Source organism: Martes martes (assembly GCF_963455335.1).
Source record: "Martes martes genome assembly, chromosome: 1".
Lineage (NCBI taxonomy): Eukaryota > Metazoa > Chordata > Mammalia > Carnivora > Mustelidae > Martes > Martes martes.
The window spans coordinates 57,756,972-57,780,742 of NC_137888.1; the positions used below are offsets into that span (position 1 = coordinate 57,756,972).

General features: G+C 38.0%; 1 protein-coding gene and 1 pseudogene across 3 annotated transcripts in view; both read left to right on the plus strand.

The window, feature by feature from the left end:
* Nucleotides 1–23,771, plus strand: part of CD96 (CD96 molecule) — a 93,736-nt gene that overhangs the window by 64,671 nt on the left and 5,294 nt on the right. For both annotated transcript variants that reach the window (XM_080813616.1, XM_080813617.1), the window contains exons 9-12: nt 9,882–9,950; nt 10,452–10,523; nt 20,016–20,078; nt 21,045–21,134. In XM_080813616.1, coding sequence (XP_080669742.1) covers nt 9,882–9,950; nt 10,452–10,523; nt 20,016–20,078; nt 21,045–21,134 — 294 coding nt within the window. The remainder of the gene's footprint in view (nt 1–9,881; nt 9,951–10,451; nt 10,524–20,015; nt 20,079–21,044; nt 21,135–23,771) is intronic.
* LOC308350526 (cytosolic 5'-nucleotidase 3A-like) lies at nt 15,030–17,635 on the plus strand (annotated as a pseudogene). The gene is made up of 3 exons: nt 15,030–15,060; nt 16,550–16,623; nt 16,850–17,635. The product of its transcript is annotated as a cytosolic 5'-nucleotidase 3A-like (transcript).

Consider the following 23,771-nt stretch of genomic DNA (forward strand, 5'->3'; position numbering starts at 1 on the left):
GCCAACAGACACATAAAAAGATGCTCAACATTGCCACTCATCATGAGGGAAATTTAAATCAAAACTACAATGAGATATCACCTCACACCTGTTGGAATAGCTAAAATAAAAAACACAAGAAACATTGTTGGTGAGAATGCAAATTTGTACAGCCATTGTGGAAAACTCTATGGAAATTCTCCCTAAAATTAAAAAACAAACAAACAAACTACCCTACAATCCAGGAATGGCACTATGAGGTATTTGCCAAAAAATACAAAAACACTAAAGCAGAGAGATACATGCATCCCTATGTTTATTGCAACATTATTTACAATAGCCAAAATATGAAAACAGCCCAAGTGTCCATCAAGAGAGGAATGGATAAAGAAGATGTGGTGAATATCTTTCAGCCGTAAGAAAGGATGAAATATTGCCATCTGCAACAACATGGGTAGAGCTAGAGTGTGTAATGCTGAGTGAAACAAGTCTGTCAGAGAAAGACAAATACCATATGATCTCACTCATGTGTGGAATTTAAGAAACAAAACACATAAGCAAAGGAAACAACAGAGAGAGAGAGGCAGACCAAGAAATGGACTCTTAACTATAGAGAGTAAACTGATGATTACCAGAGGGGAGGTGAGGGGGTGGAGATGGGTGAAATAGACGAGGAGGTTTATCATCACTTATCACAATGAAAAAAAATAAAATGATAAAAAATTAAAATAACTTACTAAATAAAATAATTTTGTGAAAATGAATAGACATGATGAGATGATGGCTTACCCATTGAGATCATCCACAGAAAGCTGTAATTCTTGGCAATAGTGAGATGGACTGGCAAATAATTGGCCAGAGGTGAGGGTGCTTGAAGAAAATGGGGGAAAACAAGAGAAAGAAGAGGAGGGACATTAATATGGGTAGTTCCTTCCTTAGTGAATTATTATGAGCAACAGAAGGGATTAGGCATGGAAAACACCTAAGTGTCAAAATGTTACACTGTACTATTTGTCCCCTTAAATCCCTTTGGAAGATGGTTGGAACCTATGGTAGAAAACAGAGTGGTTGATTAATTAACCAGTCTGTATAATTTGTGCGTGTGTGTGTGTGCGCGCACACATGTGTGTGTTTTAATAAAAACATATAATCTAGCCCTAGAATTATGTGTCTTCTTCTACTTTCAATGACTACTGATGTAAATAAAACCCACCAGGTTCATGGTCATGTGAGTGGAGGAAGAACAGAAGTGAGGAAGGGCAAATATAACACGTGAAAGTTCATGTGTTATATCCAGTTTCTTATATTTCCACTACTCTCTTTTTTCACTCACTTTGCTTTATGCAAATTGGCCTCCTCTCTGTTCCCACAGCATGCCATTGGTTCCTCCACCTCAGGGCCTTTTTCCTTCTTCCCTCTGCCTGGAAAATTCTTTCCGCCCAAATCCACACGGTTCACACTCTCATCTCCGAATCTTTGTTCAGATACCATCTTCTCCATAGGACTGTTTTATAGCTGTAATGTCCTCTGTTTCACTTCCAGTAGGAAGTTTAATTTTTCCTCTTCTTCCTGTTTTATTTTTCCCCACAGCATTTGTTAACATCCTGTATAATGCACTAGTTTGGCTTCTCCCCACAAGAAAGGGAATCCCATAAGGACATTTTGTTTTTGTCTGATTTGTCTGTGGATGTATATCTATCACCTGGAATAGTGATAACACATGGTTGTCCCTAAGATTGATAAATCAGTAAATATTCTGGGGGTTAAGAATATTTTTCTGTAGGGGTCTCTGGGTGGCTCAGTTGTTAAGCGTCTGCCTTCTGCTCAGGTCATGATCCCATGGTCCTGGGATCGAGCCCCGCATCAAGCTGCCTGCTCAGCGAGAAGCTTGCTTCTCCCTCTCCCACTCCCCCTGCTTGTGTTACCTCTCTCACTGTTGTCTTTCTCTGTCAAATAATAAATGAAATCTTTTAAAATAATTTTTTTTCTGTAAATATTTTGTTGGTAAGTATTGATAGCTCAGTAAATATTCTGGGGGTTAAGGAGGAATTGATTAACAAAGGAAGGGCTTCAGGGAGATCAGAAGAAGGCTCTCTGAAGAAACTGGCATTTGGCCAGGTTTTGAAGACTGGGCAGCCTTATGAGGGGAGGCTGAGAGGGGCAGAGAGGCAGGGGCAGAGGTCTCAGTGATTCTGGGTGGCTGTGTGGGGACCATGACTGAATTTCAAAGCTACTCTCTGGTTCTATAGCAAGGCTAACTACACTTTCTAAGGCTACCAGAGTGGAATGAATATAGTCTCTGGTGTCAGACAGGCTTGAGTTCAATTCCTGTCTCTGCCACCTACTAGCTGTGTAACCTGGACAAGTCATTTTGCCTCTCTAATATTGTTTCCTTATCTCAAAAACCAAGGCTGAGTATTATCTAGTTCATATGGTTATTATGAGTATCAAATATGAAAATGCATAAAGAACAAGTATAAAGCTTAGACCCACACAAGACAGTCTGAGAAAGCATGCCATGATCAAAAGAAAAGTCCAGCAAACAAAACTAATCTCCAAATAAGTCAAGACTTTTACTTGTATTTTTTAATTCCTTAAAGGTGGAACCAATGAGCAAATTAGTGTTTCTCTTTTTTTAATGACCATTTTCTCCTTTATCTTTTACTTACCTCACCTCCCAACTACTCACCTGTCTCTTTTATTTGGTACAGAGTATGTCCATATGAAATGATCTTTAAAATTTAAGTTGGTTTGAAAACTATATCAATATTTCTCCCAGACTAACCTTCCCAGCCCCACCATGAGACCTCCAGCATTGCCCTCTGTCTCCCTTCTCTGGCGATGAGCAGGACAGTGCCCAGGAACATGGCAGGAGTCCAGGTGAAGAGATCCCATTCTATTTCATAATGTCATGAGAAGCCAACCAGAATTAGCTCTTAGAGAACATGTTTCTGTCTCTTCCATTTAACTCAGAACTGAACAGAGCTGTCTTCTGATTTAATTGAATTTCTAGTGAAAATATAAAGGGATAATTTTTAATTTTAGTGGAAAAAAATTGTTAAGTTGAAATAGAAATGGGCTAGGAAAGTTTTGAAACTTCTCATCTAACCTCATGGCAGTTTTCAAATTAATATAAGCAAGACATTTTGTACAAGTAGTGTTTTCTTCTAACCCCCTTCTCTTTCCTGGAAATATGGGTCATTATTATGTATCTCTGGATGCTTTCAAGGTTTATTAACAATAAGCATTCAAACTGAAGAACAAATAAACAACCAGCAGACAAAGCAAACAATTCTTTGTCGCTGGGTTTGGCATATTAGTCGCCTACACAGCATGTCATGATACAGAACTAACTATTGAGTGCTGAGCAGGCTTGGCTGTATTGTAAATGTAAATATAACCTTGAAACAGAAAACACAAAAAACAAGCTGTCTTATTCATATGCTGAAATAGATGATCAGTATGAATCTCAAAGACTTGGCTAAGAGGAGTATAAATATAATTCTTTTAAAATGCTCTATTTCATGTCAAAAGAGACATGAGACATGTCATGTCAAAAGAGACATATAGTTACAGATCTCCAGGTCAGGCTCTAGGAAGACACTTTTTAAAAAAAATGTTTTTATTAACATATGATGTATTATTAGTCCCAGGGGTACAGGTCTGTGAATCGCCAGGTTTACACACTTCACAGCACTCACCATAGCACATACCCTCCCCAATGTCCATAATCCCACCTCCCTCTCCCCACCGCCTGCCCCCGCCCCGGCAACCCTCAGTTTGTGTTGTGAGATTAAGAGTCTCTTATGGTTTGTCTCCCTCCCGATCCCATCTTGTTTCATTTATTCTTTTCCTACCCCCAAACCCCCCACGTTGCCTCTCAACTTCCTCAGATCGGGGAGATCATATGATAATTGTCTTTCTCTGATTGACTTATTTCGCTAAGCATAATACCCTCTAGTTCCATCCACGTCATCACAAATGGCAAGATTTCATTTCTTTTGATGGCTGCATAGTATTCCATTGTATATATATATACACCACATCTTCTTTATCCACTCATCTGTTGATGGACATCTAGGTTCTTTCCATAGTTTGGCTATTGTGGACGTTGCTGCTATAAACATTCGGGTGCATGTGCCCCTTCAGATCATGACATTTGTGATACCCAGTAATGCACTTGCTGGGTCGTAAGGTAGCTCTATTTTCAACTTTTTGAGGAACCTCCATACTGTTTTCCAGAGTGGTTGCACCAGCTTGCATTAGGAAGACACTTGTAAAAACAAAACAACAGGGACACTTGGGTGGCTCAGTCTGTTAAGCATCTGCCTTTGGCTCAGGTCATGATCCCAGGGTCCTGGAATCAAGTTCCACATCAGGCTTCTTGCTTACCAGGGAGCCTGCATCTCCTTCTCTGTCTCTCTGACAAATAAATAAAATCTTTAAAAACACACACACATGCACACAAAACACCCCTGAGAAAGAAGCAGTGTTCCTGCTACTGGTTTGTCACAGTTTGATCACTGTCTGCTGCTGGGGCAACATGTGTGCACTGTGACAAGTAATGCCTTGCAGTCTCATACTCAGTTCAACACACAGAACAAACCCTCGTTGAGGGCTTACAAAGGCCCAGTCCTGAATAGACACATACATACCACACATTGCTGTTACTAACAGTGTATGAGACCACCCAGTGGGTCTTTGCCCTGTGTCCTCTGCCCAGAGGCTCCCACCTCCCCTCCCCTGCCCCCACTCTCCCATCCCATTCTGCAGGGGAGCCTTCCTGGAACTCTGAATAAGGCATTCCTTCTTTCACGTGTTCTCATACATGGATTGCTTTCTGTAATTCTCTGGTTGATGTCCATCTCCTCTATGAATTCCAATTCCAAGGGAGTTGATCATTGTGCCCCCAGTGCCAAACTCAATGCCTGGAAGATAGAGGCTCCCAAATGCTGGATCAATAAATGAAAGAATATAGGAAGGTAGAAGCAAGAGATAGCAATGTGGAGATTGTTAGAGGTCAGGTCATGTAATGCCAAGGAACTTTAACCTTGAAGCATAGTGTAGAGCCAAGAGGAGTGGGTGGGATTTAATTCACCTGAAGAAGTAGATAGTTTTCTAAATGACTTTAGTGCTACTTGCATGTAAGGAACAAGGTTTCATTGTAAAGGGATCATTCTTTTCAATAACCTGTGGCACAAGGCCAAGACCCAAACAAAATTCAGCAGGAGATCGAGAAAACTGAAATGAGCTTAGGTTCCCTGGGGATATTCATGGGGTGTCATTGATCCTTTTGTTTCCAGAAACTTATTGGCACACAGTCAGCCCTCAATATACGCAAGAGGCACAGTAACACAAAGATCAAGGCAATGTGTGAGGCTGGGGCATTCACTGTTCCTCCTCCCATGTGGTCCAAGAACAGCATGTTCATGAATGAATGAATTTTCCTTTCCCTGCAGTAAAGTTTCAGTAAGCAAGGATTTATGTCACCTTAGTTTCTGATTCTCCAGAAAAGAAATTTAATCAGTCTTATTAATACAAATGAAATTCTCTGTCAAGTTATCATACTTCAGGGGCACCTGGGTGGCTCAGCGGGTTAAGCCTCTACCTTCAGCTCAGGTCATGATCTCAGGGTCCTGGGATCAAGCCCCACATGGAGCTCTCTGCTCAGTGGGGATCCTGCTTCCCCTCCTCTCTCTCTCTCTCTGCCTGCCTCTCTGCCTACTTGTGATCTCTGTCAAATAAATAAATAAAATCTTAAAAAAAAAAAAAAGTCTGATTCCTGACAGAATTAAATCACATGGAGCTATCGGTCAGTATAGGTAATTGGATTGGCTGGGGATGATGTCCATTGCTTGTCAAGTAAGAGGTATTTTAATAGGTGACTGTTGCACCTAATAAGCAGTTGCTTATTAGACTGAGATTTCTAGGTAACAGTAACATTGCCTACAAATAAATACAAAGTTCTCTTGATAATTACCTCTTAGTCCTTTATCATTATTCTCACCATTGTTATCACATCACTACTTTAAAACCATTCCTTTCTGCTTTCACTTACTAAATCACTCAGTGAATTCTATGGAGGTCAGTTCTCAGGGTGAGAGGGAGGGAGGGAGGGAGGGAGAGAGGAAGGAAGGGAGGAAGGAAAGAAGCTCCTTCATGGGAGGTAAGCTAAGAGACTCTTGACCAACAGTGAAAGCTTCACTCCCTTCTACATGAGGAACTGAGTCCCAGGGTAAAGGGATCCTTCTTTTCATCCTTCTGAGAATCTCTTAAAACTTGGACAGAGTCTTTCTTCCCTTTCCTCTCTCTTCTCCCTAGCTCTCTCACCTCTTCTTACTGTTTTAATTAGGAGAAACACATATCTCTCAGTATCTCTTATTATCCAAAGATGACTTATGACTAGTCATTCTATCCCTCTGTACATTTTTTGTCTTGCCTTATTTTTAAAAGGATATGAGGTTTGTCTCCCCCTCTGATTTCCCCCAACTCACTTCTCCTCTCCTTCTCCCAGTGTCCTCCGTGTTATTCCTTATGCTCCGCAAGTAAGTGAAACCATATGATAATTGAGTCTCTCTGCTTGACTTATTTCACTCAGTATAATCTCGTCCAGTCCTGTCCATGTTGGTACAAAAGTTGGGTATTCATCCTTTCTGATGGAGGCATAATACTCCATTGTTTATATGGACCGTATCTTCTTTACCCATTTGTCTATGCATAAACAATGAATCTTGGAACCCTGAAAAAATAAAATGAAATTTAAAAAATAAAAATAAAACAATGACAACAAAAAATAAACTAAAATAAAAGGATATGAGGTAACTTTAAAACACATAACAATACAAAAATTTTAAAATAGGTTACTGCTTCTTCATTACTGGCATAGAGAAATGAAACATATTTCTGTATGGTTGATTTTATATCCTGCAGCTTTGCCAAATTCATGTATTAGTTCTAGCAATTTTTTTGGTGGAGTCTTTTGGGTTTTTTACATAGAGTATCATTTCTGCACATAGTGAAAGTTTGACTTCTTTCTTGCCAATTTGGATGCCTTTTATTTCTTTTTGTTGTCTGATTGCTAAGGGTAAGTCTTCCAATACTATGTTAAATAGCAATGGTTAGAGTAGATTTTGCAGTAATGTGGATGGAACTAGAGTGTATTATGCTAATCAAAATAAGTCAGTCAGAGAAAGACAAATACCATACGTTTGTACTCATGTGTGGAATTTAAGAAACAAAACAGACGAACATATGGAAAGGGGAAAAAAGAGAGGGGGGAAAATAAACCATAAGAGACTCTTAACTATAGAGAACAAACTGAGGGTTGCTGGAGGGATGTGGATGGGGGGATGGGCCAGATGGGTGACGGGCATTAAGAAGGGCACTGGTGTTGAGCACTGGATGTTATATGTAAGTGATGAATCACTATAAATTCTACTCCTGAAACCAATATTATACTGTATGTTAATGAACTAGAATTTAAATAAAACTTGAAAAATAAATAAAATAAAATAGGTTAGTGAAGGAATTGCTGCAGATAAGGACAAAGATAAAGCCATCTCAATAAGAGAAATAAAATTCAGATGCACTCTGTGATCCAGTGACTGGGTGTTCTGTTCCACACAGTCATTCAAGAACCCAGGCTTCTAGCAGGTCTATCACCTTTAAGTTGTGATTTCTAAGTACCCCTGCATCATCGTATCAGATAGCACATGAGGGAAGGTCATGGAGGATCTTACGTGGAAGGTTTTATACATCAGGTCTTGAAATGACAACTATCACTCCCACTTATGTTCCATTGGCTTAGACTTCATACACGGCCGCACCTAACCAACCACACCTACCCAACCACCAACCAGGCTAAGAGATGTAGTTCATCTGTACCAGAGAGAAGACTGGGTTTGGTGACTAGCTGATAGTCTGACATGCTGACCTATATTCTCACTAAACTGTGGGGGTAAGAGCAATATTTCTCTCTTTCCTTCATCCCCAATTCTCAAATACACTGAGCCTCACTAAGTATTTGTTGGATAAATGAAACTGTGCATATTCAGTATTTAAAACATTTTATCTGCCATCCTGACGCTGGTTGCCCATTTTAGTTCCTCATACAGCACCATCTGAGGCAGCCTCTAATGCATCTCCCCATGTCTGACTGTATTCTGGGAGCTTGGGTAAAGTGTGTCTTTGATGCCCATTAGCAGCCTGCATTGCAAAATGATTATTGTTGATCATTTCTGTAAATCACTTATAGATGATTGGCATAAACCATCATGCCAATTTATTTATATATCCTACATATATATTTTTCAGAGATTTGATTATCCTTTTTTTTTTTTTTTTAAATGTAAGCATGTCATTTCCCAGAACTGAGATACCTGGGAAGGTGGGATCCCATTCATTACTAACTCAAGCTTACAGGGAATGAGCGTACTATCATACTATAGGGATATTATTAAGAATATCAGATACAGTATACAGTATTCTTCTTTAAAAGACTAGAGAAGGGGTGTGTAGGTGGCTCAGTCAGTTAAGTGCCTACCTTCAGCTCAGGTTATGATCCCAGGGTCCTGGGATTGAGCCCTGCCTTGGGCTTCCTGCTCAGTGGGAAGCTTGCTTTTCCCTCTCTCTCTGCCCCTCTCCACTGCTTGTTCTCGCTCTCTTTCTCTCTCTCTCTCTCTCTCAAATAAATAAATAAATAAAATATTTTAAAAAGATTTTTTAAAAAAGACTGAGAAGAAATTTGTTGTTAATCACAATAAAAAGAAAGCTGTGTGTCTCTTGAAAATTGACTGGTTTTATCCTACGATAGCCATTAATGGCCTAACATTTTTTAACATCGTTACCAGAAAGTTCTGACTAAATGTGGAGCCTATATCTGTTAAGAGTACAAGACATGGGGCACCTGGGTGGCTCAGTGGGTTAAGCCTCTGCCTTCGGCTCAGGTCATGATCTCGGGGTCCTGGGATTGAGCCTCACATTGGGCTGTCTGCTCAGCAGGGAGCCTGCTTCCCCCTCTCTCTCTGCGTGCCTCTCTGCCTACTTGTGCTCTCTCTTTCTCTGTCAAATAAATAAATAAATAAATAAAATCTTTAAAAAAAAAAAAAAAAGGAGTACAGGACATCAAGAAATGGATTTTGTGTGCTATCCCCACCCCCAGATTTTGACAGGGATCAACATACTTTTTCTAACTATATTTTCCTTGCCTTTAGTTTCCCTTTCTATCTACTCCTGTTATCTTCTTGAATTGCGTATTTATGGAAGTGACCTTAAATATATTTGTTTTCTAAGAGATATGACCATGTTTTCAATGGAGTGTATTGGGTATTTTTCTTTTTCAATCTGCCTTGCTTCAACCCTAGGGATATTTTCAAAGGAATATGAATTAGTCCTTCACTTTGAGAGGAAGAGGGAGAGAGGAGAAGAATGGGAAATGATGGACTAGAAAGATGGGGATGATTTTGAAAGCTAAGAACTGCAGTAGATAAGTAACCATATTGCACATATGAAAATGTTATGTACAATTGTGAAAACTCACTGCAAGGTAAGTTCCATGAGGTTGAGGACCTTGTCTTCATTGTTGTGTGTAGACTGGAGTCCGGCACAGAGTAGACACTAACACAACATATTTTGAAAGTGTGAATGTGATATACTTGGAATTAGGAGAGCTGAGTTAATATCTTATAAATGATATTGAATATTGGCTATGGTGCACCAAGCATATGCCTTTTGGAATCAGTTTCATAAAATGAAGCCATTAGACTATGTATTCACCAAGGTTCTTTCCTTCTCTAATGTTCTATGCTCCACATGGCCCCCTTGTTAGTTACAGCAGCATATTAAACATGGGAATGTAAACACCATGTTTGGTGTTTAATTTGGGAATTTTCTTTTCAAAATAGGATATCCAGCTATATCTTCCATAGCCGTTGGAGAAGTGGATACCTCGACTCCAAATACCACCCCTCAAAGTGAGTATAGTGACTGAAAAGAAACAAAACACAAGCTTTAGTACAGCTCTCACAACACTGAGGTTTTGGCAAAAGGCTATATTTTTCATTTGATGTTGGTATTTTGGTTTTGAGTTGCTCTGTGGCAAATTATAATCTAAATGGTGGCTATACATTGATATGACAATCAGTATAATCTCTAAAATATGGGTTGGTGAATTATTATACTATACTTTTCATTTCTCGTGGAATTTTAAGATAACGTGAAAGTAGTCTTGACAGTACTCCCAGTGATCTGAATTGGCGACAAGAACAGAAAAAGAAAGAAAAGCAGTGACAAGTTGGCATTAAACATAAACTACAAAGCTTTTGCTTAATATGCCAGCTGTGTTCCTGTGTAGGAAAGCATATTTTCAATTTCAGATTTCCCCAAAGTCACATAGATTAAAAATTCAGCACATCAAAGTAAAGTTAAATTACAGGTGTATAAAAAGGTTGGATTCTGAGAATTTTGTCTTTCAGCCAGCAATTCCAGTGTGACTACCCAAGGCTTCAACTACTCCTGGACCTCTAGCGGGCAAGATACCAAAAACTGTAAGTGTAACTGTGAGTCCCTCGGGGCCTTCTGGGCCTCATTAATTCATCCAACATGTATAATGAACAACTACGACGTGCTCTGCTCATAATCATATTAACAAATACTTACAAAACGTCTACTGTGTTTGAAGCATTGTTGTAGTTGCTGGGGATACGTTTGTGAACAAAAATAGATCCAAAAACAGTTCCAAATTCTGGGGGAAGAGAGACAGGCAAATGGTGATGAGTGATAGGGAATAAAGCAAGCAGTGAAGGGAGGCATTGAAGATCTGGTGGGAGAGTGGGTTGCCATTTTCAATAGGGGGTTTTGCAAGGCCTTCCTGAGGAAGGTGACATCTGAGTAAAGATGTAACTCACAGGGATGGAAGGGCTAACTGAGGAAAGAGTGAGCTAGCCAGAATACACACATCACTAAAAGCAGTGAGAAGAGGGAGCCCCGTGTGAGGCACAGAGCTGGTGTGGCCATTTAATCTGGCCACCCTGCAGCAGCATGTGCTGATGCTGCATTAGCAGGTATCCACAGCATCTGAAGGGAAAGTCTACTACCTCTTAGTGGTACAAGACAGAGATCTGCGTGGTAGGGAAGTGGCAAGGGATGTGGCTGCAGCAAAGATCCCAGATGCTGCTAGTGCAGAACTCTGGGCTTAGCTGCTAGGCCCTTGGCCACAAAGAGTAAATCCATGTGTCTCTTTTAGGAAAGCATTTCAGTTGTACATTTAAAACCTCTAAAAGTCTTTTATACCTGCTGGCTCAGTCATCTTACTTCCAGGAATGTGTCCTTAGGAAGTAAATCAAATAGCAAAGAGGAACATGTATCATATTGCTCTTTGTAGCATTAGTTATTTATTTTATCTCTTTTATGGACCTCAAGTTCACAGATCTGGATTAATCATAATCCTTAATTCATGACACACTTAATCCTTAATTCATGACACACTTTGACCATTTGTGTATGACCCTCTGAAATTTAATTTAACATATTTCTTTTAACAAATATGCTAATAATATGAAAGACATCTGTGAATTCAGTGCCCAAATATGAGAGATGAAAAGGGGAGTATCAGAAGAGAGAGCACACCCAGAGAGCCACAAATAAGCATAACCTAGAGATGGCAGAGGTGGCATGGTAGATTCCTGTGAAAAGAAGAGGCAGTCAGCAAATAGATCTGCAAACCTATTTATTTACAAGAAAAAAAGTATTAAAATGTATGCCTGCCATGCACATCACATAAAAATAGGCTCCATAGAGTATGAGATCTTTATGTCAAAAACAAAACATTAAAGCATGTAATAAAATAAAGGTGAATTTCTTTCTGGCTATGAGGTGAGGAAGGGTTTAAAGAAGAGAAATAAAGCACTAACCATAAAAATGGTGGAAACATTAGAATACCATAAAGTTAAGAAAATTCTATCAAAAGACACCTTAGCAGAAGTTAAAAAGAAAAGGCAAGCTATAGTATAGAAGATATTTGCAACATATGTAATTGAAAAATGATCAAGAATATGTAATTGACAGAGAATCAAAACTTTATATCAAGGGTATATAAAGAATGGCTAAAATCAATTTTTAAAAATATAAAAACTTTAGAAAATGAGCAGAGAAGAACATCGCAAAAGACGTAATAAGTGCCTAGAAAACATCCAAGGAGATGCTTAGTCTTTCTAGCAATCAGGCAATGCAAATGCAGATGAGAATCAGATAACCGTTTCACATATAATCAATTGGCAAAAATTAACAAGTCTGGAATTGTCAAGTGTTAGATAGGTTGTAGATCAATATAATGTTTTATATGTTGCTGGTGAAAGTACAAGTTAGTACCACCACTTTTCACCATTTTGACATGGTGGTGTTGTTGTGTGTGTGTGTGTTTTTTAATTTTATTTATTTGACAGAGAGAAATCACAAGTAGACAGAGAGGCAGGCAGAGAGAGAGGGGGAAGCAGGCTTCCTGCTGAGGAGAGAGCCTGATGCAGGGCTCGATCCCAGGACCCTGAGATCATAACCTGAGCTGAAGGCAGAGGCTTTAACCCACTGAGCCAGGCGCCCCTTGACATGGTGTTTTAATGCCAAACAATTTCATACTCTACAACCCAACAGTTCCATTCTTAGATTTATACTCCACTGCTCTACACAAGCTAATATATGTGACCAGGAGATATGCACACAAATGTCAGGGGAAAACACTATTCATAATAGTAAAAACTCTAAATAATCTTAATCATCGTAGCCAAGAGAATAGGTAAATAAATTATTGCATAGTCATATAATATTATAGAGCAATGAGAAATGAGTGAATGACAGCCATATACAACAGTATGAATGGATCTTAATAAGATTATCTTGAGTCATAAAAGTAAATGCCAGGTGACAATATATGGAATGATATATATATTTTTTAAAGATTTTACTTATTTATTTAGAGAGAGCACAAGGTTGGGGGGGAGGAGCAGAGGGAGAAGGAGAGAGAATCTCACGCAGACTCCACTGAAAGAGGACCCCAACACAGGGCTCCTTTGAGAGCCAGATGCTTAACTGACTGAGCCACACAGGGACCCTGGAATGATATTTTTAAACAAATATTAAAGCAAGTACAACCAAACACCATATGGCTTAGGCATAATATGTGATAGAAACTAGAAAACCATATAAATGAGTGAATAATACACACATTCAGAAGAGCATTTGCTGTGGAATGGGCATACAAGGGATGAGCCATGTGTTAGAAGTTAAAACGTCAGAAGACATAATGTCACTTACAGTAATCCAGTAGTCTGTGTGTAAGAGTGGGGGTGAGAGGGTGTTAAAGTAAAATATATCCAATAATAAGAGAATGTAAAATAGGATAAGATAGTAATTCAATGCAATATTATGAAGTCAATCCAAACAATAGCCATAATGTACTAAGCTAGCCGGTACATCTTATTGTATAAACAAGGTTACTGGCTAGAAAATTTTCACCCATCAGATATAAATTGAAAATAAAAATATTATATAGACTGGAGATGAAAGTCCATACTTAATACACTAACATTTATCCTTTATGGTGTTAACATGAAATTAAGTTTGTAATGAACTCTGCTGAAACTCTCCTTTACCTACACTGATTTACCATTCTTTATTCTCAATGGTATAACACAAGTTAAGTTCCTTATCTTTTTTGTTGTTGCTTACCTGTATCCCCAGTGCTTATGGTAAGGTCTGGCATATAGTTGGTGCTCCACAAATATTGCTGAATAGGTAAATGAACCAATACTTGTTGGTTATGGAGGGAAATTATGTAGCAATGGTGATAAAAGATTATTGGAGGGGCACCTGGGTGGCTCAGTCAGTTAAGCATCCAACTCTTGATTTTGGCTCAGGTCATTATCTCAGGGTTGTGAGATCCAGCCCTGTGTTAGGCTCTGTGATCAGTGTGGAGTCTGCTTGTCCCTTTCCCTCTGCTTCTCCCACCTCTCTCTCTCTCTCTCTCTCTCTCTCAAATCAATGCATAAATAAAATCTTTAAAAAATAAAAAATAAAAGATTATTGAACAATATTATAGGATAAAGTAGAACTGAAATTTAAATTTATGCTATGATTATATATAATCCCATATTTTCATTCTCAGCATAATACTTGGTGTCTAATGATTTCCTTTATTTTACTTATTTGATTTTTTTTTGTTGACATTATACTGAAATCTAAGATACACAAGAATAGGAACCTAAACCTTTTCCTGTCTCATTCACTATAATATCATAATGCCTGTAGCAGTGGCAGGCATACAGTAGGTGCTCAGCAAATATTTCTTGAATAATTGAACGAATATGTGTACAGATGGACAAGGACAAGGAAGAAAACACACACAAACATACACAGTGAAAAGAAATGATCTGCTTAAACAAAATTTTTGAACCTTTTTTTGCTTTATTTAAATTGTTATTACAATAATATGTGTGCCCAGAATAAAAAAAGGAATCCTGTTTATCCCACGCATCATGTCATTATGAAGCATAGAGGCTACCCAAAATATTTTCTGCCCTAGAAACTGGAAAACTGAAAGGTCTTGCATGAAAGTGCTTTATAATTTACACAAATATATTCTTGGTCTTTTTAGTAGATTTCATAATGAAATGAACTATGCAATTCCTCACATCTTCTGTCCTTCCCCACTTGAAAACTTCATTTATCCTCGGACATCTCTCTATCATTCCTACCACGAAATAGCTTTAGAAATTGTGAAATCTAGGAAGGGACTCTAAAACCCAACAAACAAAATTTTCCTCACCATGCAAACTCACATTCTTACTTATACAAATAAGAATATCTTGTTTACTAGTTGCCATTTTTTATCCATAAGCTTAAAGAAAAAAATTCCCTGCAGTGAGTTGCTCTATTTATAATCATTCACAAAAACACATTTGGATCCAACAAGTTAATATTGATTGCTCACTCCCAGACTATTTTTGAAACATGTTGCTACTCGTTGGATTGGACTATAATGTGACATCCAATATTAGATGATGCATTTGGCAAGATTGATGACAGGCATTGGTAATGGGATTTTTTTTCCGTCCAGTAGGTTTATTTCAAGAGATTTATGAAATGTTCACAGACAGAAAAAGAATGATAATGGATGGATTTCTGTTGAAATAAACCCACTAGCAGTGTTTCTAAAGCCCTTCCTATTTGTGAGCACATTCTAACATTCTAATGGGATATTTGCTTTTACATGCATTTTGTGTAGCTCACATACATTTGGATGTCACTAGAAGATTCTGGGTGCATTGCATTTTTATTAAATTTATAAGTATGCATTTTAATATATTCTTTTCTTGTCATTTTATCAACTTTAGAATATTAGCATCTAATCCTAGTTCAGCTTCCAAGTTTCCAACTGCCTGGAACAGAAATGTATATTTTACTTTAACCACCTATGAAATGGGGATATCAACTCTGACCATCTAAATACCTCAAGTGTATAAGGCTAATAACATCCTGGATGTTCTCATCCCGACATTCAGGTGATCAGGCCATGGAGCAGAAAAGGGAAGCTTAATTACTTTTCTCTTTGTTTTTCCCTGCCATCCATCTGGTCCAGTGGAGCCTAAAGCCACATTGAAATCAGTCAGTCTGGCTAAGTTAGAGGAGCAGAAAAATGAAATGAGTCTCCATAGGCCCCTATGCCTCCAATTTGCCCCATTACCAAAATCAACAAGCTTATCATTACCTCACCACGTGTGCCCATGCACATGTGCACTGTGTGCGTGCATGTGCATGTGCACATGTGCACACACACACACACACACAGACACCTGGGGCCTCATAGTACCTCTTAAAAACCTCCAATAGGGTCTCTATTTTATTCTTTGACCATACATTCCTATTCTTCAAAAGTTTATGTGCCCTTCTTCATAAATTTTGCAATTATATTTTTTACCCTGTCCTTAGTCCTGGTTGGATCTTCTCAGGCTCTTGGTAGCTCTGCCTAATAATTTCATAGCAACCCAATCTACTTTCCATAGGGAGAAGGGATGGAGAGGCTGGAGTTCAGGGCTTGAGAGTCAATTACAGAGACATAGCAATGCCAGAACCTACGGCAATGTTGGGCCCTGCTCCTCTTTCAGGCTCTAGGATAATTCTGACAGTCCTGCTGCTCCCTGTTGGCTAAGATGCTGAATCTCTAAACTCACCACTCTTCCTCTCAAATTCTAAAATCTTATGTATCTCAGATCACTTCTCATTCTATGTTCCTCTCCTCTAAAACACAGTACTCCAATTCTGTTACCTAGTTCCTGATTAGGTGAACCACAAATTCAAGATTTCTTTCTCTGATTTTAAGTTCCATTTTCTGTTAAAATACCAAATTCTGGGGGCTTCCTGGGTCTTTCCACAGCTAGCACACAAGACCTGCATATCCAAAGACCATGAGTGTCATCTTTTTTTCATGGTCAGGAAGAGCATGAGGGTCCCATCTATAGATGAGGTGGTCATGGCAAGAACAAACAGGGTAGCTGATGCCAGCATGTTCTTCTGGTGTAAGCGGTGGTGCTGGCCCAGTACATATTCACCCTGAAGAGGAGGATAGGGCAGAAAACCAAGATCTTTGAGATTTCTGTATCCAAGTCCTGCTTGCCACCTATGCCATTATTCCAGGACAAAATCAGAGACAGAAGAACTCAGAATGTCTTAAGGAAGATTGGGTAACTGAGACAAGTGTCCATAAATGTACATGTAGAAATGATGCCCAAATTCCAGAGAAGTTCAGCTTGCATCAGCTTACTCTATGAGAATAACAAAAATTATCTGTGGTTTTATCAGAAAAGGAGCTATCAAACTTCAGATAACCATGGATTTGGGTATGACACTAAGTAGATTTTCCTACAAAACGAAAAGATGCCCAACATGTCATAATAGTTACTGACCACTGTAAACTGGTTACAAAAGATGGTCAAGTTTTTCCAACTAAGGAAAAACACTATGTTGTCAAAATTGATTCTGTTTTTACCATGGGATGAAAATTTCCCTTTGTGGTAGAAAGATGTGCTAAAGCACATAGTTTCCTTGTTGAATACGCTTCATCCAATGTTAAATTTAAATAAATTATAGAAAAATCCAATGTTATACTGCAGGAAGGATATAAAAATTTATTTGAGAAACTCTAGCAGCACAGCATCCTGATGTTAATATTTTCAGTTGATAATGGTGATGTACTCAAGGAGGTTATCCATCAAGCTGGTGTTTATCATCCAAATGTCAAAGTAGTGTTTATTCATGGATTTTGATGAAAATGGAGTCTCAAAAGATTTAAAGAAGAATTAACTCATGTGTTTAACAGAGGGAATGGTGGTATGAAGAACACAGAATATTTCAATTAAAAGACATAAAAACATAATTCTGCTGAGAGACTCTCAAGGAGACTTAAGAATGGCAGATCAAGTAGCCAATGTGGAGCACATTCTGAAAATTGGATATCTTTGGTTATCTATCTTTGGATAGAGTGGATAGGCTTTTAGAAAAATATTATGTTAATGAAAGAGGAATCTTTAGAAGTAGTAAAGTCTATCTTACTGAGGATTCTATAAGTAAGTATTCTTCAGGAAGACCTCTTTCCTGTGGGAGCAATTGATACAAGAATGGCCCATCTCTTTGTCTTGTTGAAAGACTCTTATGTATAATACATTCTTGCTCTTGAAGTTTTTTTTTTCCTTATATTACCGAAATATTTTCAGACATGTTGAATCCATCAACTGGAATCTCCCTTTTCTTCACCTGTCTCAACACACTCACCACTGTATTTTTTTTTTAACAGAATAAAGACAAATCTTAAAACCAAAACTAGAAAAATAACTCCCTGCTTTTCCAAAGTGGATTCTGTAGCTTAATTGTGTCACACAGTTTCTGAGGAGTAGAAGTCTAAAAAGGAAAATTTTAAAAATGGCCAACTAATTTATAAAATTTTAAGTACTGCCATTTTTGTAATTTGGGTGGATCGTGCTGATGGTATCACCATCTCCTGAAATTGTGCTATGCTTGGTTATTTTGCCTGGGGAAAATTAATATTGAGCAGAAAAGATTGGCATTCTGTATTGGGTGAAAAAACTGTTGGTACCCACATGTAACTGACCATTTCGTATCTGGGTGCCTGCCTGGCTCAGTTGGTAGAACATGTAACACCTGGTCTTGGGTTTGGAAGATCGAGCCCCATGTTGGGTGTAGAGACGATCTAAAAATAAAATTTTAAAAACAATTTTCTGTATTTATTTGCTGATGAGATAAATATGAAATGGAAAAAAAATGAATACCCAATTCCCTCAAAGGGATAGCATTTGTTCAACTATTTATATCTTAGCATAAATTAATTTATCACATCCTTTCTTGCAAACAGACTTTGAAAAGATAAAAATAAAGGTATCAAGCCCTAAAAATAACAAGTTATGTAGAGGCACCATGTTGGGCAAAATATCTTGTAAGTTTATCCAGAACAAATTGCCGCCTTTGTAATTTTATCTAAATCCAGGCCTAGTCCCAATTTCTTTTTAATTAGTTGTTATTCTTTGTTATTCAAATCCCTACCATTAAGGCTTAGCCTTTAAAAATTGGCTTTTGAAAAAACATTCAGTCCATCATCTCTTGACCTTGGTATTCTGTCTAGAACAGCACCAACAAAAAGTGGTCAGTATTACATGTTCAGGGTCATATAATTATACTGAAAATAAGAACATCTCCCTGACCTAGTCAAATCAAAATAGCTGTGTGTAAACTCCCCTTACCTCTAGGGTGACCCTAAGTCAATTAGCTATGACAAAATGTACTGTGAGCACGCCCTGGAAAGCGTTGAGTTACACACTCCTGAAGGGCCTGATAACATACCTTTGTCTGTAGCTGCAACTGCCATTGACATTTAGGGGAGAAACCAAGGAAGGAAAAGACTAAGGGTTTGGGGGGGGGGGGTTTGTTTGTTTTGGTTTGGTTTGGTTTTTTTATGTTTGTTTTGGTTTGGTTTGGTTTTGCTTATTTGTTCTGGTCTTGACACACAAGAAAGCACTTAACTTGAAAAATCATACATGCTAATGTTTTAAACAGATGAGCATAATGTTTTTCTACTGATTGCAACTGCGTGTAACTATAGCTGTTTTACTTTATACTACATTATAAGCCTGTTGTCAAATACAGAAATGCAGAGCCTGCCAAGAAGTGGAACTTTCTTGCCAGAGAGGGGGAACTAGACAAAATGAGTTGATAGATCTACTCCAAAAGCTGTAGGTACTGCCTGAGTTTGCTACCATCCACTCAAGGGGAAGATTTGCTTCTAAATCCATCAAGATGACTCAGCACAGCAGCTAGTGAGGCCTGTGACCAGAAGGGTCTGAAAATCACTGTTGACACAGTTCACTTGACATAGCCAAACAAGAATATCAACTTATCCACAAGTACACACTATTTTGTTACCTCGTGCATGTCCTACCAAGGTCTTCAAAGTCCCTTTGGCACCTTTGCTTGACTAAAGGCCACCATAACACACCTGGGTTTTCATTCTCTCCCATGTATTAGATGAACACAAGAATAGTTACAGCACACTCTCTGTGGCTGGGAAAACCTCTCCTAGTATTTTGCTTCTGTTCCTTCTTCCTGCTTCTAAGTAGCTCTAATCAAAACCTTCCCTATTTGAGACATCAGAATCACAAGTTTTCCCTCAACTCCCACTTTATTTTGGGACATTCTAATGTATGCTGCAGAATAGTTCAGTGATTTTTCTTTGCATATTCATTAATAATCTTTTTTCATTTTATTATTTTATTATAAATTATTAGATTCAATTAAAGGTCAAGAAGAGGCTATAAAATAACTAGTTTTATATAGATTGACTCTTCTTTTTTTAATTTTTTAATGTTTTTATTAACATATAATGTATTACTAGTCCCAGGGGTACAGGTCTATGAATCTCCAGGTTTACACACTTCATAGCACATCAGGTTGACTCTTCTAATATCTTCTTCCTTTAACAGCTTCATGGATGCCCAGTGAAACATATAGTTCATCCCCCTCAGGTGCAAATTCAACAAATCATGGTGAGTGACGGGGCCGGAGGGGGGGTATTTAGGGTCGGGAAGGTGTTGGAAGAGGTGGGAAAACAAGAACTGGTAAGAAACCAATCTCAGACAGGTATAAAAAGTGCAACTTGGGCGCCTGGGTGGCTCAGCGGGTTAAGCCTCTGTCTTCAGCTCAGGTCATGATCTCAGGGTCCTGGGATCAAGCCCCGCATCAGGCTCTCTGCTCAGCGGGGAGCCTGCTTCCTCCTCTCTCTGCCTGCCTCTCTGCCTACTTGTGATCTCTGTCTGTCAAATAAATAAATAAAATCTTTAAAAAAAAAAAAAAAGGTTCAACTCGATGATGAAAATGACAATGAATAGAACCAAAACTTCTCCCTGCCACAGTCACTCAAAGAAGCTAGTCAGAGACCAAGTCTTAGGGTTTTTTCTCTATTTTATTTCAAAATGAAATCTACAAAATAGCATTTCTTGGCTAATTAAATCCATTAAAATTGCATTTTAAATTTTAGTTTTCCATTAGAAATTGAGATGATTTGTCAACATGGAATTGTCTACTAGAATGTTGCAAAGGAAGTTTTATTGACTGTATCAAACACATTACAGTGGGAGAAATGGTATTTCATTGGGAGAATACAGAAAGGTCCCGTTTTTCTATGGGTCCAACATAAGACATTTTCCTATAATCACTTAAATTTCTCATGGAGATTCTTTAGCAAATATTGTTCTGTTATGTGTGCTATACAGCTTCTCTTTTCCTCTTCAAACCTATAGAGAGTTTCACTTTTTTGGTAGTTGTTAGATTCTAAAGTCCAAGTCTTGATGTAAATTGGTCCTTAGTAAACTTTATACATGGTACTTAGGAGCATTTAGGCCATTAAAATTGAGCTCTTCCTTCACTAGTGAAATCCAATCATGATCTTACACCACTTGATTGGGTTGAGATGGCTGTTAGGATCAGTTCAGATATCCCCTGTATATCCCTAGGTGATGTCTTCACCAGCACAACCAGGACATTTTCAGAAGTTCCCACAACTGCCAATGGATCTACTAAAAATATTCACATCCATATCACTGGTGAGTCATTTACTTTTTTCTCAATTTTGTGTTTTACTCACTCAACAAATATTTGTTGGGTACCTACCATTTGCCAGGCACTGTACCAGTTGTTGGGTATACTCTGTGAAAGAAGTAGATCTTTCTTGTCTTGTATACAGAGAGACCTTGAAAACGCTGACCTTCGGAAGATTATAATCTATTGAAGTTAATATACTTTAAGTAAAAAATCATATAATTAAATATATTTGTGACAGATATACTGTGACATAATATAAGGTATTGTCAGAACATAACAGAAATATGTAATTTTAACTGGCAACAGGAAAGGATAAATATATCCTCTAAGGATATATTTAAATTAAAGTCTGAAAAATGAATAAAAATTGGCCAGGCAAAAAGTGAGAAACATTTTATCCTATGAAAATATATCTGAGACAAGAAAGATTGTTGAGGGGGGCGCCTGGGTGGCTCACTGGGTTAAAGCCTCTGCTTTTGGCTCAGGTCATGATCCCAGGGTCCTGGGATCAAGCCCCACATCGGGCTCTCTGCTTAGCAGGGAGCCTGTTTCCTCCTCTCTCTCTCTCTCTCTCTGCCTGCCTCTCTGCCTACTTGTGATCTCTGTCTGTCAAATAAATAAATAAAATCTTTAAAAAAAAAAAGATTGTTGGAACAAAGAGTATTTATGTAATTAAACTAATAAAATTTTATCGATACTGAATATAATTTCTTGTTTTATATCATAAGAGATCAAGATCTTCCCAACCCAGATTTTGATTGTAAGTGCAGAGGCGTTGTCAACTCACTTCAGAGGGTGTTCTCTTGACTGGTGAACACTCCACTTGAATTCTCAGCTTATTCTGTACCAAAGGTCATCCAGTCCTCAGATCATTGGCGCATCCTGCATACAACATCCCAGTAGAACAAACTGAAGTCCTACCCATACCTTTCAGATATTGGTGCCTCAAAAAACTGGCTAGTTCAGAGATGGGGCGAGATGGAGCTCCGCTTCTCCACTGAGACATTCCTGAAGTCAGTGGTCTCATTTTCTGTGTGTGGTAGGGGGAAAAATTTTAAGCATTGATTTAAAACCATTTGTTCTTTTATTTCTCTGAAACTTTAGGGGTAAAATGTTATATCCCGCCATGTTACCAATGTAGAGCCTAGGAAATTTTGACTTGACTGAAACAGAACTTTGTGTAGTCTTGTTAATGATCTGTATGATTATTTCTTTTATGATCATGATACTCTAGTCTTTCACAGTTCTACTGCTACTGTGAAGTAGTGTGAACTAGTCACCTGCACATACGACATAGCATATGGGTATGTGTTGCAGGACCACATGGGCTTCCAGAGTAACCTAAGCTTCTGCTTAGACTAGGCTGAGGTTGGGGGAGCATCGGGAAGACCCCAAGTCTCTGGGTGTGTGTCATAAACGTGACAACCTCATATTGCTGCTGTCCAAACTATGTTAAACATAGAGAAGATTTGGTAACTAATATTTTGAATCCATCTCTGTTGGCCTATGTGTTTTGAGACGTTGCTTTATAAAAAGCACTATAATAAATAGGAGGCAATTAGAGAAATTGAAAACCTAGTCTCCACCCACAAACAGTTCACAATCTAGTTGAAACAATAAAAGAAAATGAATCCAAATCATTCTGATACAAAATCGACTTTTTGCCCAAGTGATCTACATATTCTGAAGAGCTAAAGATCTATCCATAGTGTGTAAGGAATTTCACTGGGGTGTTGTTAGAAATAACAAAAGCCTGGAAACAATTTAACCCTTGAACATCAAGAGACTGAGTAAATAAACCATGATACGGCTATATATTGGGGAACTAGCCACTCATTTAATCAAAGAAGGTAAGTTTCTATGCACTTTCATGGAAAGTATTCCAAGAGCATTTTTTAAAATTTTTTAATTTTTATTTTTTCAAGAGCATTTTTTTTAGAAAGACACAAGGGACAGGACAATATGTATTGCCCTCATTTCTAAGAAAAAGAGATATATATTCATTATACATATACATGTTTATATATGCATATAAAATTTCTAGTGGGATACATAGTTAACTATTAAAAGCTACTGCTTCTAATATGGATAACTGGCATCTGAAGTCATAAAGACACTTCCTTTTTCATTATAGCTTTATATTTCTGTACTATTTGAATTTTTAACATGATTGTAAAATGCTTTTCAAAAAGGAAAATATTAAGTAACTGTGTGATTATAAACATCCCCTTTTATTCTCTGCAGTAGAATCAATCTTACTTCCTCAGAGAGTTAATTTTCTTAATTCTTCCTTCATGTTAGAAAAAAGGTAAAGCAGTCCAGAATATGATACTTACATTGCCTCTGGTCTAAATCAACAATATTGGAAAGTCTTTGATTCACACAGTCTGACTTGGTGTACAAATGCTAGAAATGCAAGGAATGAATTGAGTGTGGATATAATCAAGGGGTAAGAAAAATCAGTCTGCTTATCACCCACCAATATAATTTCTGCCAGACCTTTACTTTTGACTTCCTCCCTTTGCAGACCATAGAAAGAGCAAAATAACTGATTTTAGTTTTATCCCTTTTGTCACTTCTCTCCTTTCTATTGCCGGAATGTGTAGAAGAAGAGAGAAAGGAAAAGAAAGGAGGTGGTA